The sequence below is a fragment of the Rhea pennata genome, chromosome 6 (genome assembly GCF_028389875.1).
Source record: "Rhea pennata isolate bPtePen1 chromosome 6, bPtePen1.pri, whole genome shotgun sequence".
In the NCBI taxonomy this organism is placed as follows: domain Eukaryota; kingdom Metazoa; phylum Chordata; class Aves; order Rheiformes; family Rheidae; genus Rhea; species Rhea pennata.
In genome coordinates, this window is record NC_084668.1 from 26,016,965 (window position 1) to 26,036,439 (window position 19,475).

Here is a 19,475-nt window from a genome sequence, read left to right on the forward strand (position 1 = left end):
GTCACACTTCTGGGGCCTGTCCGGAGTGCTGTCTGTGGCTGTCTCACTGCTCACCTTAGTGCTTGCTCCTTGTGGAGCTGTGACTACAAGGGACCCTTTGCACATTGCTTCTCCCAGCCTATTGATTGCCTGACACTGATACCTGCCACCGTCAGAAGGACCTACATTTTGGACTTTCAGACTATGAAAGCTCTCCCTCTGACTCACAACATACTTCCCCACCTCAGGGGTCACACAGATGTCACCTTTGAACCACTGCACCACTGGGACAGGGGTACCTGTCACTGCACACTCAAACACTGCCTCTGAGCCTTCTGTGGCCTCCACATCCATAATGGGCACTGCAAAACGGGGCGGCATTTCAGTCACTTGGAAATCAATTTTCACATCCTCACTCTCCTCTGAGGCCAAGCCCACAGCTTGCTCCAACAAGGCAAGTGGAAGGACATCCAGGGAAACCACCATGCTCTTCTTATCTAGGCTGAACTCAGGACTGGTCACAATTTTGACCTGCTTCTCAAACTCCTTCACCTCATTTTCATCCAATTCCACTTCCAATAGGATTTCCTGTGGTGAGGGTGACCGTGAGGAACTGCTTTGCTCCAGGTCAAAGTGTATAACATGCTGGTGAGTGACAGGGGGTGGCAGTGCCAGTGACCGCCCATCTTCTGACAAAACTTCCACTTGGGCAATGCATTTAGCTTCCCCAACAATGTTCACCGCATGGCACAGATAGTCCCCTCCATCAGCTTTCTGAACATTAACGATCTCCAGCATACACCTGTCTCCATCTTTCTCTATCCGCACTCTCTCATCCAGCTCCAGCAGAGATTTATTGTGATACCACTTCACCTCTGGCTCAGGCACACCCACCACCTCAGCCACAAAGTTCAGTATGCTGCCTTTGTACAGCCTTCTCCGGCTCAACGTCTTGAGGAACACAGGTGACATTTCATTTTCTGATGCCTCCCGGGCTTCACAAGGGGTCCTAAACACCTCAGCCTGGTCTGGAGGCTGCCATCTCCCCTCACAGCGAGGGAGTGCAGCCAGGGCATCCACATACTCCCCAGCTGGCGTCCTGTAGCGCCCAGGTGGTATGCTGTCCCCTGAGGATGACTGCATCCCCACAGAGGGTGTGGAGTAGTGGTCTCGTGGTATTTTGCCCTCTGAACCCTCAAAGGGTACAGAGTAATGTTCAGGTGGTGTGCTGTACCCTGAGCCTTCAGATGGTGTGGAGTAGCGCTCAGGTGGTGTGCTGTACCCTGAGCCTTCAGATGGTGTGGAGTAGCGCTCAGGTGGTGTGCTGTACCCTGAGCCTTCAGATGGTGTGGAGTAGCGCTCAGGTGTGCTGAGTGGTGTGTGGTAGGATGCCGATGAAGCAGTCTCAAAGATCTCCACTGAAGAGGGAGGTGTGTAGAAGCGGTCTGAATCAGGCAACTCCTCTCCGCATCCACTCTCCAGCTCTATAGACATTTCTGACTCAGGAGAGAAGGGCCGAGCCAGCTCCTGCTGGTTGTTGTAATAATCATAAACCATGCTGAAGGTAACCTCCTCCACTTCCATGGAAGTGATGATCTCTCGCTGCCCCTTCTGAGCTGCCTCTTTGACACCTGGAGTTTCCTGCACCCCTGTTGACCTTAAGTACTTGGCCAGGGATGACTTGGGGTCTGACTCTGAGGCTTGAACAGTGCTGGGCTCTGGACCTGCAGAAACTTCTTCCCATGGTCCTTCATCATCCAGGTTGCTCTCAGTAGCTTCCTCAGTGGGTGTCTTCTTGCCCCCACACTCCTTCCTTTCCTCTTTCTGTGCCACAGGATTATCAATTATTAAACCAAGTAGGAGTTGCCCAAATGAAAAGCCCTTGCCTGTGTTTGGCTCCTGCTGGGTGGCCCTGAGCATCCCCTCAGGGTAACCTGTGGTCTCCTCAAAGGTGGAGCTGCTCATTCCTTTCTCAAAGAACTTTTCTGTTTCAGGACTTTCCTTCTCCTCTGCCTGATGCCCAGCCTGGAGTTTTTTTTCACATGCAGCTTTTTTCAATTCGATGATAAAGCTGTCACTCTGAGAGTCTGCCAGCTCCAGTCCCTCTCCACCCTCCCACACATGTGCTTCTTGCACTAGCCTTTGGATATCTGCTGTGGACTCCACCAGAGAACTATGATTTTGTCCCTCAAGTAATTCCTCCTTACAGACACTCGCCTCTGGCTCATAAATTCCTACTGCAGATGGCCTCTCTTCAGCAGATAGCATGATACTAGTGAGGTCCATTTGTGAATCTGCCTTTTCGATTTCTATTGGCTGCATCTCTTCCTGGGCACTGGTCCCCTCTAGCTGCATTCTGTAGTTCTGGCGAAGCTCCTCACTCAGAGACATTTCTTCTACAAGGATGTCATGTTTGTGCACAGGAGAGATGAGGCCAGTCATTCTCTCCTCCGTGCTTTCCTGAGATGTAGAGGTTTGTGCCTGTGCTATACTTAAATTCTCTTCAGTGGGGAAAGGCTCCATAAATTTCTTCAGATCAAATATGATATTGGCCATGTCAGTCTCGGATGGCAGCAGCTGCTCTTTGAAATGAACCTTTTCTGGGTGAACTTGAACTTCTTCAGGAAAATCTTTACATGCTTTTTCTACACCAGAAGGAGTAAGGGTTAGATCCGTTGAAGAGTTACCTATGTCATGCTCTGTTTCTTGCACCTTTTGTTCATCATTGTATATTTCCCAGTGTCCAGCACCCCCAACATCTGGCATTTCTTCTTTGTGGAGAGAATCATCAGCCTCTACATCCTGTTCAATATCTACTGATCCAGCACCCCCAACATCTGGCATTTCTTCTTTGTGGAGAGAATCATCAGCTTCTATATCCTGTTCAATTTCTACTGATCCAGCACCCCCAACATCTGGCATTTCTTCTTTATGGAGAATATCATCAGCTTCTATATCCTGTTCAATGTCTACTGATCCAGCACCCCCAACATCCGGCATTTCTTCTTTGTGGAGAGAATCATCAGCTTCTATATCCTGTTCAATGTCTACTGATCCAGCACCCCCAACATCCGGCATTTCTTCTTTGTGGAGAGATTCATCAACTTCTATGTCCTGTTCAATTTTTACTGATCCAGGACCCTCAACATCCGGCATTTCTTCTTTGTGGAGAGAATCATCAACTTCTATGTCCTGTTCAATATCTACTGATCCAGCACCCCCAACATCTGGCATTTCTTCTTTATGGAGAGAATCATCAACCTCTATGTCCTGTTCAATATCTACTGATCCAGGACCCTCAACATCCGGCATTTCTTCTTTGTGGAGAGAATCATCAACCTCTATGTCCTGTTCAATATCTACTGATCCAGCACCCCCAACATCTGGCATTTCTTCTTTATGGAGAGAATCATCAACTTCTATGTCCTGTTCAATATCTACTGATCTCTCTTGCTTCTTGACCTGTTCTTCCTGCTTCTCTTCTGCACAGAAGTCATAATAGCCAAACTGCTCCTCTGTGTGCCTGCTTGTAATGTCCTGCAGGGGGTACTCACTTGGCTGTGCACCAGGAGGTGCATCAGGAGGCACTGTCTCCCAGGCAGAGGCATTGTTCTCCACCATATAGTTGCAATTCCTCTCTTCTTGTGCCAGTGGAGATATAGGAATGAAAAACTGTGGATTCTTGCACTCCTGTTCTGGAGTAGTCTGCTCAGAGATATGTATTTGACCTTTCACTTCCACAAATGGTGACTCCAACATGTCGCAGGGCAGAGTGTCTGTAGGTAGGCCCAGCTTGTCTCCTTCAGCCTCCAGCTCCTCTGAAAAGTGGCCTGAGTCCTTAGCCACCATTTCATTCTCCTCACCGGACATGATGTGGTGCAAGTTGGTGGCATCAGTTCCAAAGCTGTGTTTCTCAGGGACTGCTTCTTCCCTGTGCTGCCTTATCTCAGAAATGCCATCTACATCCCCTATACTCTCCTCTGCAAAACCCATCCCCTGCCTTGCACAAAACTCTATAGTATCCAGCACCATTTTTTCCTTCATCTCACCACTCTTGATATCTTGGCATCCCTCTTCTGAGTGCTCAGCGGGAGATACAGACAGCTGCAGGGACCAGGGAAGGCAGCCTTCCTGCTCTTTGGAGAATGTGATCTGATCCTCTTCCTCCTGACCAACTGTGCCGAGGCCTTGGAAGTGCATAGCATGTTCCATGGTGGGCATTCCCTCAGTGCCTTCGTCCTTGCTATACAATCTGGGTGCACTGGGCTGCACTGAGAGCTTGGAGGCAGTCTGCACTCTTCCTGCCACGTTCTCAGCCACGCAACAATACAGCCCGGCATCCAGGACAGAGACCCCTCGGATATGTAAGCGGTGTGTACCATCCTCGCCTTCCTCAAACCTAAGCCTCTTGCTCGCAGACAAATTCTGGCCATTCAGGAACCAGACCACAGATGGTGGTGGCTTCCCGGACACAGCACAGTCCAGCACCACTGTCTCTCCTTCATGGCAATGGATGTGTGCTGGGGCTTCTGCCACTATTTGAGGTGGCTCATTTCCCACATCAAAGGAAAACTTGAATTTGTGCTTTATGGCAGGAACAGCCTGGTCTGGAGGGGGCTGCATGGTCTCCCTCACCTCCACGTCTTGCTCTGGCGTTGGAGTGGGGGCAGTAATTTTGATTTCCACAGGCAGTGACAGCAGGTCTGAGTCTGGAGCAGCACTCAGCAGCTCCTGCTCTGCTGCAAAGGCCAGGCTGACTTCCTCCTCTTCCTTCTCTTCCACCTTCTCTAGCTCTTCCTCCTCCACAGTCTCGTGGAGTGGCAGTGTCAGCTGCCTTACGTGTAGTGCAGCTGAGGTGCTGGCTGTTCCCAGGAGGTTGAAGATCACACAGGTCACAGTGCCACCATGCTGTGGGAGCAGGGCTGGGAAGCTAAGTGTGGAACGGCACTCCGTGGTGTGGACAGCAGTGCCGGGAACGCGCGCCACGGGCTCAGCATTGTTGTACCAAGTGACTGTGGGCTGTGGGTGGCCATGGAAGAGGCAGGAGAAGGCACAACTCTGCCCCTCAGTGCCCTCCTGGGGCTCGACTTCCTGGACAAAGAGGGGTGGGCAGGGCTTCAGGAGCCCACCTGGTCCTTTCCGCCTGTTGCCTGCTGCCTTGGGCCCACTGAGCCCCATCACTGCCTGCACCTCAAGGGCCTCTGAGCTATCTGCTGTGACAGGCACCTCAGGCAGACTAGGCTCCTCAGGAGGGCCCTCCGCAGGCAGGGAGGTGAGGGAGTCCCTCTTCTTTTCCAGTGCCGCCCTCTTTGCCTCCCGCAGCCGCCGCAGCTTCCGGCGGACCTCCTCATCTAGCAGCTCCTCACCATCCACCACCATGCCACTGTGCTCCCTGCTGCACGCCAGCCGCAGGTGGCGAGACCCTGCAGGCGGTAGCCTCTGGAAGCGGATGGTCCGCACCATGCCCCGGCCTCGGGAGAGGTCTCGCAGAAGCTGCTCAGCCTCCTGCCTCTTGTCAAAGGGTGAACCGGTGCAGCGGAGCACCACCCGCAGCCGGTCCTGCTGCCGCTGCTGCAGCAGGCACTCCCAGCTCTCCCGCATCCACTCCGCCTTCCCTGCCAGGCCCAAGCCCTGCTGCTCCCCACTGTGTGCCACCAGCAGCGAGGCAGTGGACTCAGCTGAGCCCTCACTGTTAATTGCAAATACCCTATAGCTGCCAGCATCGCGCTCCCGCACGTCCCGCACCTCCAGGCTGGCGCGATGCGTGTGCGCCTCACTCTCGGTGCGGATCACCTTGCGCCAGTCCTGATGGACTGGCCGGTTGTTGTGAAACCAGGCCATGTGGGGTGGCGGGCATGCCACCAGCTTGCACTGGAAGAGCGCAGGGTCCCCCTCCAAGACAGACCTACACTTGAGGCCCTGCGTGAAGGTCGGTTTGCGTTTCTGGGGGCAAGCCAGTGCTGCCGCTTCCCCGGATCCCTCGAGGCTCGTCTCACTGTGCTGCTCTGCAAAAGAAGGACACTGAGTTACACTGTGCCCCACTCGGTCTACCATCTGATTGAAAAAAATAGCAATATATTGAATTAAATAATGGGCATGCAACAGATTTCATCACACACCCAGGAAAAAAAAAAGTAATTCACTCACCATATTTGTTCGAATAAACGCAAAGCCTTGCTCTGTTTTAAAGATTGACACGAAAATCGTTCGTTGTCTGTTCTTTCTTCAGACTGTGGAAATTTCTTCTTGAACAAACAAAAATGAATTTCAAAATAACACGTTCCTCTGCGTGTATGTTTTGCTGACCGGAAAAGCTGTGTATGTCTTTGGGTGGCAAAGAAGAAAATCTTACCTGACTTGCAGACAGTAGAATAAACGCCCTTTCTGACCCTTCTAGTGGTGGATTAAATGTTCAAACAATTGAGAAAAAATATTTTGAAAGATATACAAAAAACGTAAGTAATTAGCTAACATGAAATGAGAAGGCGTTTATTCGAACTAATACAGCCACTAACTTCACAGTGTTATGCACAGGAAAAAAAGCAAGCAACATGGACCTTATGTGCTATCTGCAAGCCAAGGTAAGAGATGTATAAAGATGAATTAATGTATATAAATAAAGTGCAAGGAATCAATGAGAATGTGTAAGCTTTCACATTTCCTCAACAACAAATGCTTTCTGATATACCTTATCCATCTAATTGTGTCCACTGAATTGATTAATGTTAGGTTGCTAACTTATTTAAAATTCATATTATTAAGATATTTTTAACTTCCTTCTGAAGTAAACTATTCCATGCATTCAAAAGGAAATGGACGAAATAAAAGCTTTGTGAACAGCTGCAAAGCATGAAGTAGAAGTTAAGAATAGAGCTGCAAAATTATAAATTTAAAGTTTTAAACATATTTTAAAACTTAAATAACCTTATAATGCAGGTAACCCTTTGCATATCAAAACAAACATGCAGCATATTCCAATCTGTTTCAAAGTCTTTTATACTTTCCCCATCAGACACTATATGTGAGCAAATAAAAGCCCTTCACAATGTTACTAATTACTGGTACTAATTGTCTACTTCAATGTAACATTATCAGTGACTGTACCTTTCACTTCCAGTTCAATTTCTTCCTCTACCTTCTCATGAATAATTTTTTCAGGAGCTAGAATAAAAAGACAAAGATTTTTGAGCTTAATTGCTAAACATGCCAATCAACTCATTATGAAGTAAGAACATTCAGTCTCTGTTGCAATGATACAGAAATTCACAAAAACGTACACATAAAAGCATGCCAAACAACTCAAGCGCTTGATAAATCTTGAGAACAAAGTGACTGAATGCTTTCAAACTTGTTTGCAATGTACACTTTTCTACAGGTTTTACTTTCCTTTTTGAAGGGCGGGGGAAGATTTCTAATATAACATGCCTTTATCATGCCTTAAATGCCTAAGGAAAACACTCAGCAATCCACAGACTGGTAAGATGCTTCTCACTCTTTATTATCTCCCAGGGAATGAATGTACTTGAATTCAATGGTGCTATACAGGAGGAATTGATACTTGGAAGGAACATGCAGTTGCCAACCTGTCACTCTCAGATGGGTGCTGCACTCGGCTTGTCCTGCAGAATTAACTATTCTGCACTTGTATATACCCCTGTGGTTCTGACCAACTTTTAATAATCTTAAACTGCACAGTGGCCCATCGTGTTTTAAGGAACACAATGCAGACTCCTCAACTATTAGCTGATTGCACAGCCAGATCACACAAGGTGTAGGTATGCCCTTCGTTATACAAAAGAGTAACACATCATCTCCTTCTTTTACTGTGGTTTCTGGAGGCAGAGTTTCAAGAAACTCTGGTGCTTCGGCATCAGTTTCTGTGATATCTTCACATGGCACAACATCAGGATAGTAGACTCTGTTCCTTTGTTTCTCAGGTTCTTGTGGTCTTTGGGATGTAGTTATGAACAAGCTGGAGGTTTTCTTGGAAGATTCTTGCTTAACTTCAGATGTCTTAAACTGACACTCTTTGGTTGCTTTAAAGCTTTTAGTATCTGATTCAAGGGTAATTTTTGTTACTGCTTTGGCTTGTGCTTCTTTAGCTAGGTAAGAATAAAGTTAGGAAAAGGATTAGGTCAGATGTTTTCCAGGAATAAAAAAATATCCTTATATTTAGGGAAAAAAGGTCATTAGTACTGAAAAGAATTTCCAGCATATTAGTGCTAAAATAAGGCTATTAAATACCCAAATGATTACACATTTAAGAGCTCTATTCATACGGGGCTAAGTCTAGTTCCCACTTAAACCTAAGGGACCAAGATTTGATCCATAAGAGCTAATAAAAGCTTCAATTGAATGTTCTTCCTCTGAACATAGAAGAAAGCAGCAGAAAATTGTGGAAATGCAGAATGACCTGAAGCTTAGCAGTGAAGACATAAATTTCAATATGAAAGTGCCAAATCAGTGACACGACGGCACGGCTTCATCATTATTCATCTTATTCTTCTGCAGTTGATTCCTTTGGGCTCAGCAAAACTGGGGCAACAATGCACTTTTGGGTCTTCACTGCCAAAGAACATCACATCAGAGAACCTATAGTCCAAAATCATTGCTATAAGTGGTAACACTACCAAGATTTTAATACTTTGATGTTAGGAAGAAGGGGAAGGGGTCTTAAAAATAAATACCTGCATTTCAGAGAAAGTGAAGGGTAGAAGACCACTCAGTAATATATTCTTGGAAAGAGACAAAAATTGCATCTATTAATCCTTTCAGGTGTGTTGTCCCATATTGACTGCCTGACATATGAAAAACAAGTTGGCCCCATACAAATTGGAATGAGCAGGTACCTAGTTCAATAATGCTAATCTGACATTATCTTCCTCCTTAAACTCCAGCTTCAGGAATCATTTCAAAATGCAAAAATTCCTGCCATCCTTTTTGCTTTATGTCTCACTGCACATCATAAAGGATACGAGGAATAAAAAGCCTTATACAGCTGTGGCTTGCTGGGAAGAAACGTGACAGACTTTCCAAGCAAGTTACAATACTACCTTCCTGGTAGTGCCATACATGCCACTTATGAATAGAGCTCTAAATGTAGGGCAAAAAAAATCCAAAGCATTATGACTACAGCTTTCTCAATTAATACTGGTAATAAGGGAAATGTGAGTGAGCTGGGGTGGTGATAATGAGGTTGAAAAAGGTAAGTTATAATGTTAAAAGTCAGATAACCACCTTTGACAGTTAGTACTGCAGTAGTTGTTGCCTCTCCGTGATGATTGTATACAGTACAGCTGTATGGTCCTTGATCTGTCATCTGGGCATTAAGAATTGTGAGCAGCAGGACACTTCCATTTTGTGATATCTTCAGTTTTTCAGATAATTCTACTCTTTCACCTCTGTGGGCCCAAAGAAACTTGGAGAAAAATTCATTTTCTAAGGCACATATGAACTGTGCAGTGTCACCGCATTTCACAGTTAGGTCTCTGAGCTGCAGGAGAATCTTTGGAGGTGTATCCTTCATTTCCTGAGCAGTGGCCATAGAGATCCTGGTGCTCTGAGATGTCTGGGAAAGGATCGTTGTGTGCATGGCTTCTCTTTCTTCAACTGACGTAGCTTTCATGGTCAAACTTTCCGACAGACTTTCAAAAACCTGTATACCCAATTCCTGTGATGGTTGTTGCACTGATTTAAATTCTTTTTGATAGGTTTTAATGTCCTTCTTTGTGAAAGGAGGAACATGAAGTTCTGATATTGCCTGTGGCCGGTTAGACTCTTTTACATCTTTCCCAGAACTTTGCCTATCTAGGGCTTGCACTGTGTAATCAAGTAACAAAAAATAACAATAATATTAATATCTAAAGAACTTTACTGGATCATGCTCTGAGCAATATCACATAGCATGGAGGATGAAAATGAAATATCTTCATTTGAAAACTTAGCATGCCAGATGCACTATGCTCTTGACACAAAGAATATATGAATGACAAATGATGCCTAATCTAGTCATGCAGTTGAGACAGTTGATGTTTGTCTCTTCTTCCACTGAAGTTCTCCAATTCAGTACTGGATAACCTGTTACAACGCCTTTTAAGGAGGTATTTTCTCTTTTTTCTATAGGATAGTGCTGAGTACATCAGTAATGCTGTAAACATCACTTAAGTCCTGGTTTTAAAAGTATGTACTCCTTCAGCACAATGATTCTGTTTTCTGACCTATATCAAAATACAAATTTGCAAATCTCCAAATATACTGCAGTCTAAATGGAAGAAATGAGAGTGGCTTGGTTACAAGTAGTACTACTAACATTAGCTATGAAAGAAAAGGTATGAAATGAAGAAAGAAGTATATTAGTAATAATGTGAAAGTGTGATGTATAACAAACTGCATCCCTCTGAAGCAAAAATGGGGCTTTACCTTCTGCAGTCACTGTAAGTGTAGCTGTACAAGTTGTTTCTCCAGCACTATTTCTTGCCTTGCAAGAGTATTGACCAGCATGCTCTAAGAAAGCATCTACTATTATCAGCATAGCTGTGCTTGTAGACTCATCAAAGTGGAAAACTATGTCTTTTGTTGGCAACATTAGCTGTTGATTATGAAACCACTGTATTTCTGGTTTGGGCATGCCAGAGACTCTAGCTTGAAATCTGGCAGTTTCCCCGCTGCATACCCTGCAGCTTGAAATAGGCTGGATAAAGGTGGGCCTTTGGCCAACAGACTCCTCCTTAAGTGAAACAGATGAAGAAACATGCCAATGGGACTCTGATGTAACTTCTTCAACCTTTTTAAATCCTGAAAAGAAGCATGCCAACTTTTAATTTGTTACCCTACACTACAACACTACAATCAGTTTTCTCTCTCATTCAAGATCTTTTTCTATCTTGCAACTTAACACCATGAATCATTCTAATTCACCATTTATAAAATCTGTTGGAAAAAAAAAAAAAAAAAAAAAAAAAAAGAAGGAAATATTTATGGTTAATAAACATTGAGAATATAAAATTTAAATATCAAATTTTCCAGTCAATATTTCTGTTCTAAAAGTTTTGTCAATGTTGTAACAATTCATATGAATATAAGCTATTCCTTTTCAGCTATGTAAGGCTGGTTCACACCTTTATTCAACATGTTTTCAGCACTTTCAGAATACCTTATATTCACTAAAACTGTTTCTAGTTTCTCCTCACAAGCAACTCAAATCTATTGAATCTATTTCCATTAGAAAGAGGGTTTCTACCATGTTTGGGACATGCCAGATTCTAATACTGGAGATAATGAAAAGGTGAAGTACATGGAACACTAAAACAGATTTTCCTGTGCCTGGCTTATATTTTAGACACACATATATGCTTTGAACATTGTAAATGGCAGCAATTAGCTGAGTTAAAAAACAACAATGTGACAGACAATGACTCACATACAAGTATCAGTGTATATTAAGATTAGTTTGGAACACAACCTAAATAAGATTTCCTCTTTAATTGCACGTTGTACCTTCTAACTTCAAGGTAGCAGTGCTTGTCACTTGGCCTACAGAATTACTAGCCACAAAGGTATAGATCCCTTCATCTTCTGGATAAGCTTCTGCAATCTCCAGTTGGTAAGTGTCTTCAAACTGAGTCATTCTAAAGAAACGCGATGGCTTGATCTCTCTGTCTTTGCTATACCAAGAGATTTTCAGGTCTGCTCAAGCAACACAAGAAGAAAAATGTTTAAGGTACGATATTAGATCTGAAAGTAAACATTTCTTCTATATATACACCAAATAGAAATATTTCTATCTCAAATATCTTTTTTGAATTTGAATATGCCTTGTATTTCTGTTGTTATGTATAATCAGTGGAAAATGGCCTACTTGTTGCTTTTAATTTTGATTTCCAGACTGACAATGTTTGCATAGGAACACTGATTCCAGGGCTGCTACAGTCTTGAGCAAAAACCATTCTTCCCTTTCCCCTCTTAAAGTAAAAGTTTTAAAATACATTGCTAAAGACAAAATCAGAGGAAGTCTTATATAAAATATTGAGGAACGATAATGATTTTAGAGCAAAGGTCCAGGTACTATTTTGGCCTGTCTGTTTAACTGCTGTGATACTAGGTGAGATCAGAAACTTTGTCTTTTTTCATGACAATTTAACAGGGTAATGCTTTTCCCAGCATGATACTCCATGTTTTGAAACTCTACATGTTACTGACAGTTTTCAGACTTCATTTAGTATTTGAAACACTGGGAAGGTTTCCAAAGATACATTTTTTGAAACAAATGTGCTAGATCTTCTTTTTAAAAATGCTTAATGTTTAGGACAATTTATAAATTTCCTCTTTGCTGCTCTCTTTGCTATATGACTTGATTAACTGCTAGCTGGCAGTGAACTATTGACTAACACTTTGCTGTGTGAGTATATGAAATAACTTTACCTTTAGCGAAAGGTTGATTTCAGCACGTAAACTGTTTCATTTGTTCTGAGTTCAAGAGGAAGAATTCTGAGATGAGAAGATGTACAGGATTTCATTAAACCTACCTGTCCCTGTAGCTCTGCACTGAAAACGAGCAGACTGTCCCTCAGATGTAACAGCGTCACGAAGTGGTATTAGGACAGCTGGTGGATACACTGGCACTTCTAGCTCAGGAGAAACCACTTCTGGGACTAAAGGATAAGACAAAGAAATCATTGTTAATCAGTGAAGACCACACATACCAGAATGTTGACAGTGCTATTTCATAGCATTGTTACGAGCCCAGAAAACTCACTTTCCACTGAAAGTGAAGCTGAAGTTGTAGCAACTCCATAGTCATTTTTTGCTTCACAGGTGTACACTGCTTCATCTTCAGGGAAAGTCTCAATCAGCAATAGAGTATATTCTTGTGCATCATGAAGAAATTTGCACTTGAAGCCTGGAGAAAGCTGCTGATCATCTTTGTACCAGGAAATTTTGGGCTGAGGTTTGCCTGATATCATAGCACAGAAACGGGCAGGTTTACCAGACTCCACAGTGGTTGGCTGTAGCTCCTGGATAATCTGGGGTGGCTCTGGAGCTGCAAATTGGGGCGGGGGGGGGGGAATGAAAAAAGAAACAGAATGAGAAAGAGAGACAGAAATCTCATTATCAGCATCTATCAAGACTTCAAAAATATTAGCAAAAAAGATGTTTTTAAAAATCTTATTCCACCCATTCTTGCTTGCTTATGAAAAATCCATCCTTTTTCTTGATCGTAGTGGAATGCCCAAGGAACAATTGCCTTAACAGAAGCAGTTGTGCTGTTATAAGTGTTTTCAGGTAAAGTATCTCCAACAATTGTTAGGTAAATCCCTATGACAAGGCGTATTTGTTCATATCTCTGAACTAGTTTAGTCTTAAGAATTTCCTGACCTAAATAGACATGGGAAATGCTGTAGCATTTTCATCAGCTAGCTGGCTATTTTGATAGAATGAATGAACAAGAAACATCCACGCATATACAGATTTTGGCAATGTTTAAGAGTTATTATGCCCCTTGGATTTATCTTTGATTTTCACTGTTAGAATTAAGAGAACAGAAAAACGTGGGATAATAAATGCAGTCAAAGTATTGTTTATGGATACACATACCATTCACATAGAGAACAATAGAGCTCCTATTCCGTCCTGCAACAAAAGTGTACTCCCCAGCATCAGAGTAAGTGGTTTCAAAGATGCTCATCCGATGAACTCTCCTTTGTACCACATAACTGTATCTTTCCTCATACTGGAAGTTGATCTCAATTCCATCCTTATACCACTGGGCTTCAATGTCATCTTCATTGACTTCAAATTCAATTTCAGCTCTTTGTCTCTCAACGACCTTTGAACAAGTAGAATAAATATTATAAATAGCATCTATTTTTACAGATGCTCCTCCATTCCAGAAGGAGACCCTGGCCTTATGATTACAGTTTATTGTTCTAGGACTCTTGCACTTCCTTTGAACTACTCTTTGAGTGAGAGCTACAAAGTTATGTATATGTTATACAAAGCTTTGTATATGTTATACCTGAACATCTTTACGGACGCTTCTGATACGAATGTCACGACCTTCCACTATCAGATTGGCACTGGATGTGTTTCCACCTGCTACTACAGTGTACTGACCAGCATCAGACATTCTAGTGGAAGGAATGATGAGACGATGGACATATTTCTCCCGCTGAATTTTCATTCTAAGGACATCAGAAAGAAAAGTAAGTTATTTCCTGGGGGTAAATATATAAGAAAAAGTTAATATGGTGCAGAAACAATCACTTACCTGTCACCAATCTGAAGTTCTTGTCCATCCTTCATCCACTGGACCTGAATGTCAGGCTCTGAAATCTCACATTCAAAAATAGCCCTCTTCTTCTCCACAACTTTAATATCTTTAATATGTTTCCTAAATTCAATGTGACGAGCTAGGGAAAAAAAAAAAGTAGTATGAGTGCCATGCTCTTATTGAAGCCATAAAGGTCACTAAATATGTGAATTAAGACGGTAAATACCTTCCACGTATAAAGTGGCTGATGAAGCTGCTTTCCCAGCAACAAAGCTGTACTCTGCAGCATCACCAAAATGCACATTCCTTATGGAGAGGGAGTGTGTGAGCTTCTTTGTTCGTATCTGACATTTATCAGTTGATTTTATTTCTATCCCATTCTTTAGCCACTTATATGAGATACCTTCATAGTTAACTGTAACTTCAAATGTTATTGTATCTTTTTCTTCAGCATTGATGTCTTTTAGCATGGAGGTAATCAGGATGGCTAAAACAAAAGAAATGGACATAGTTTATTTTATTTTTTTTTGCTTTATTTTAAACCTTAACTGGATCTCAGATGTTTAAAATTCATCAAGATAGATTGTGATTTTAGGTGACATTAATATCAAAGCCTGCATCTCTATGTCCAGAATCAATGCTATAATTACATTTTCCAAAACTTCTGAATGACATAAGAACCCAAATTTTGTCTCCTATGGTGACTCAGTATTTAGACATATTAGCCAAAAATAGAAGGATTCAAGACTTGACTTTCAAATTCACCGATGCTAGATCTCTTTTAAAAATGGAATTTATGCAGTTAATTTGAAAATACTTCTACAACAGTGACAGTTCTATCTGAATTGCATCAAGTATGTGTATTAACATAAAATCTGTTACTGGTAACTGTAAAATGTTTTGGTTAATTTCATTTTCACATACGTTTTACTGTCAGAGTTGCGCTGACTCTGTCATTTCCACAGACAAATGTATACTCTGCAGAATCTTCACTGCTTGTGTTCATGATATTGAGCTGATGGAGTTTCCCTTGGACCACTATTTTGAACTTCTCACTCATTTCAATCTCCACACCATTTTTCAACCAGACAGCGGGTACATTGAAATGAGAAACTTCACATTGAAAAGAGGCAGTTTTGGTCTCAGGAATCTCAATACTTTTCATGGTCTTTGTGATGTGTATGGCTATGGAAAAAAAAAAAAGGAAAAGAAAGGATTTTTTTTTTAAACTCAGTATGTGTGTAAGACTGCAAAATAAGGGTAACAGACTGTTAAGTGTCAGGTCAAGTTGTTCTGTATGACACGATGTGGCATGAAATACTTACTTTCTACAAACAGTTTTGCTTTGCACTCAAGTTGCCCAACAAGAGCTGTGTATTCCCCAGCATCAGCAGGAGATACATTATGCAGCATCAACTTGTGAACTTTCCTTTGAGAGATCATCTTATATTTATCACTTTGTTTAAGCTCAACATTTTTGTGGAACCATCGGACTGGTACAGTATCGTGGGATACACTCAGTTCAAAAGAGGCAACAGCATTTTCCAAAGCGGTCACATCCTTTGGCTTTTTGATGATCTTGACAGCTTAAGGAAGAGAGTTACCAGAATTCAGTAGCGTGTTCGATTTGAATTTTAACCCACACTTTAAAGCGGATCTTCAAAACAAATCAACTTACTTTCCACATGAAGTCTGGCATTTGCCCCTATCTTTCCAAGCTTAAAGCTATATACGGACTCATCGGTGACAGCACAGTGTTTGATTTTTAGTGTGTGAACAGTTCCTTTCACTGAAATCTCATATTTGTCACTTGATTCAAGTTCAACACCATTTTTAATCCACAGAGCTCCTTTCACATCAGGATGGGTCAGTTCTACGCTAAAAACTGCCTCCTGTGTTTCTGTCACAGTCAAGTTCTTCAGTGTCTTCTTTATCTTAACAGCTAGGGAAAGAAAAATAATCACAGTGCTTTAAGATCAAGTATGCATATGTTGATTTTTATGGTTACCACCAAAAGTGCAGTGGTGTGCTTAGAACAGAAAAAAGGAACACTTCCTTGCAGCACGCATGAGAAACAATTGTTCTTTATTGAAATGTTCGCCACACGACTGGCAAATGCTGCTTATGTACCTACCACTACCTTATACAAAATGTGCTTTTATTAAAATATCATGCTAAATTCAAACTATGGAGGCTCCAAAATGCAAGAAACTTATAACTTGAGAAAGCCCATCATAATACAAAAAAGACTTTCAAACAATGCGGCAAAACTTACTTGCATCTTACGGCCTGATCCAAGACCAAGTGAGTGATGTTGGATTGAGTCTTAAAGATATCAGTTAATCACAAAAAAAACTGACCTTCAACCTTCAGTTTAGCAGACGTCTTAGAGCTCGCTACTTCATAGCTATATTCGCCGATATCATCCAGTTTTGTGGCAGGGATATTGAGCCTCCTCTTTACACCATCTGATTCAGCGCAGTAGTGGTCTGTCATAGGTAATGGTTTACCATTTTTTAGCCACTGGCCATCTGATTCGGGATTTGCCACCTCACATTCAAAGACAGCTCTCTGGGACTCGGCCACAGTCAGGTCAGTGAGAGGCTTCAAAATGGCACCACCTGTGCGGAAGCAAAAACACATGTTGAACTGCTGTTCCGCTTTCCCCTATGCTGAAATGAAACCAGCTGGAAAGCAGGTGCTGGGTAGAATTCTTTGCCCTAATTTTCAGCATGCCCATAGGTGTCATTTTGACATCTGTGAAAATCTGAGAATAGAATGTGACCTTAACATGACAAAAGGATGTTTCTTACTTCTATCCTTAGTTATTCTCATTTATTATCTTTATTGCCAGACAGTGAACATTTATACAGAGATATGAACATTCAAGAAAAAAATCCTTCTTTCTTACATTAATGACATCAAAAGTGTGCTATAGTGCTTCACGTTATGGCTCTGATTCAGCAAAACAGATAAGCACTTGCTTAAAGGCTTTATTTAATATAAATTATACAGCTCACAGAAAAGACGTGGAGAAGAGCAAACAATTTCAAGATAAAAGAAGATAAAACAAAGGCAAAGAAAGCACTGAAACATCTCAATTGCAACATTTACAATATAGAGTACATTGAACTTGTTTTTTTTAAATCACAGTGAAATAAGAATCTTGGACTTTAAGCTACTAACCTGCAACTATGAGCTTCCCAGATGTTTTCTTCTCTCCAGCATAAAATACATATTCTCCTTCATCATCTTTCATCATTTTCACCACTGTCAATTTATATATTTTGCCACGTGCTTCAATTCTATGTTTAGGACCAGCCTTGATCTCTTGGCCTTTGAATTGCCAAACTACATCAATTCCTGAATGGGAGAGCTCAACCTCAAAGGACACGTTCTGTGTTTCAGTACAGGTAATGTCATGAAGACCTCTGATAATCTGAATTTCTGTAAAAAGAGCATATGACAAATGTATCAGTTGCCTTCATTGTTTATTTAAAGGAACTGTTTCACAAAGAACTATGCATCTTAAAGAACACCTACCTTCAACTGTGACATTGCAACTTGTTTCAACTTTGCCAACCATTAGTTTGTAATGTCCTTCATCCGATGCATGGGTTCTGGTAAGCACTAGCCTCTGTTTAGTGCCTTTACACACAGCTTGTACACGTTCATCAGGCTTTATCTGATGATCATTTAAGTACCATTTGGAGGAAGACACATCAGGAGCTGAAACTTTGCATTCAAGGATAGCTTTTGTTCCTTCAACTACGTGAACATCTTTTAGAGGCACTACTATGTCCACACCTGTCAAGTCACAAAAATACTCATCATGAAAAAACCTAAGCCTAAGAAGACTCAGAAGAGGTAGTACAAAAAGGCTGAAAATATCAATCACACCTTCAAAATCATGAATAATGACTTACTGTACACAGTGACCCGTCCAGTAGTTGAAAGTCCAAGACCAGGAACACTAAAAGAGTAAGTTCCACTATCTTTCTCTGTTGCATCTTCAATCAGTAACATGTGTGACTGTTTATCCAATACAACGTGAATACGATCACTTGATTGAATTTCATGACCGTCTTTCATCCAGACTCCTTCCACATTTTCTAGGGAGACTTTAACTTCAAGTTGTACAATATCTCCCTCACAGACTTTTTGATCAGTAAGTCCCTGAAGAATAACCATGGGACGAGCTGTGGAACAAAATGAAGTTAATTAATTCTCAGATAAAAAAAAAAGTGATGCATATTGGGATATAAAATATAGGTCAACTATGTTATATAGGTAACGTAAGTATTAGAAACTCTTACGTTTCATCTTCAGTTTGCAGCGAGTCCTTTTCCCATCAACAATGAAGCTATACTCTCCTTGATCATCTTTATTAACATCTTTAATAGTGAGGATTTGGCGACCACGGCGGGATGTAATCACATATTTATGATTAGAAGTGAGTTCAACATCTCCATGATACCATTTCCCCTCCACGTCTTCTGGAGAAACCTCACATTCAAGTTCACCTGAGAAGGATTCTGGGACTTCAACATCCTCAAGTTCTTTAATAAACTCAACCACAGCACCTACAGGTGAAAATAATCACATTCATAAATTAGCTTGATTAAATACTCCTGAAGCTAGGCCTAAAGAAATAAACATAAACATAACATAACCACTTTACAAAAGTGTATTTCCAAACTTTACTATTGTATTTAGAGAATATGACAGGAATTTGAACATTTCTACAGTCTGTTATACAGTAATGTTCAAGATGACAACTTAATAGTTCATATTTTAAAGTGAAATCTGCCTCAGGGGAAAATAAAAGTACTGCATGGTACTAAGCTGTGTGGTTCTCACCTTCAACAGTAAGCTTTGCAGTAGTCTTTACAGAATCATCTTCTGCTAGTGCACAGCTATAGTCATCAGCATCAGACATTTCAATCATTAGTACAGAGAGAAAATGAGCCTTTCTGTCAGAGTGCATCCTGTATTTGTCTCCAGAATGAATCTCAATTCCATCCTTAAACCATTTCACTTTGACAAAGGGTTCTGATGTCTCACACTCAAATGTTGCCATGGAATCTCTCTCTTTAGCAACAACATCTTGTAATTTTTGGGTGAAACTAATCAACTGCTTGGCTGCAAAACAATATTGAGTGAATCAGCCATACATCAGCCATATAGATTAACACAATATGATAAGCAGCAGGATAAAGAATTTAAA

General features: G+C 41.7%; 1 protein-coding gene across 9 annotated transcripts in view; it reads right to left on the reverse strand.

Annotated features, from left to right (window-relative positions):
* The window catches only part of TTN (titin), a 242,512-nt gene that overhangs the window by 196,433 nt on the left and 26,604 nt on the right, over window positions 1-19,475 (reverse strand). For all 9 annotated transcript variants that reach the window (XM_062578197.1, XM_062578204.1, XM_062578203.1 and 6 more), the window contains 17 exons: window positions 19,109-19,390; window positions 18,565-18,831; window positions 18,175-18,447; window positions 17,792-18,055; window positions 17,435-17,695; window positions 16,609-16,869; window positions 15,927-16,190; window positions 15,574-15,834; window positions 15,173-15,433; window positions 14,475-14,735; window positions 14,246-14,387; window positions 13,994-14,159; window positions 13,573-13,804; window positions 12,734-13,018; window positions 12,504-12,629; window positions 11,476-11,664; window positions 7,084-7,140 (listed from right to left, as the gene is read on the reverse strand). In XM_062578197.1, the coding sequence (XP_062434181.1) occupies window positions 7,084-7,140; window positions 11,476-11,664; window positions 12,504-12,629; window positions 12,734-13,018; window positions 13,573-13,804; window positions 13,994-14,159; window positions 14,246-14,387; window positions 14,475-14,735; window positions 15,173-15,433; window positions 15,574-15,834; window positions 15,927-16,190; window positions 16,609-16,869; window positions 17,435-17,695; window positions 17,792-18,055; window positions 18,175-18,447; window positions 18,565-18,831; window positions 19,109-19,390 (3,852 nt within the window). The remainder of the gene's footprint in view (window positions 1-7,083; window positions 7,141-11,475; window positions 11,665-12,503; window positions 12,630-12,733; window positions 13,019-13,572; window positions 13,805-13,993; window positions 14,160-14,245; window positions 14,388-14,474; window positions 14,736-15,172; window positions 15,434-15,573; window positions 15,835-15,926; window positions 16,191-16,608; window positions 16,870-17,434; window positions 17,696-17,791; window positions 18,056-18,174; window positions 18,448-18,564; window positions 18,832-19,108; window positions 19,391-19,475) is intronic.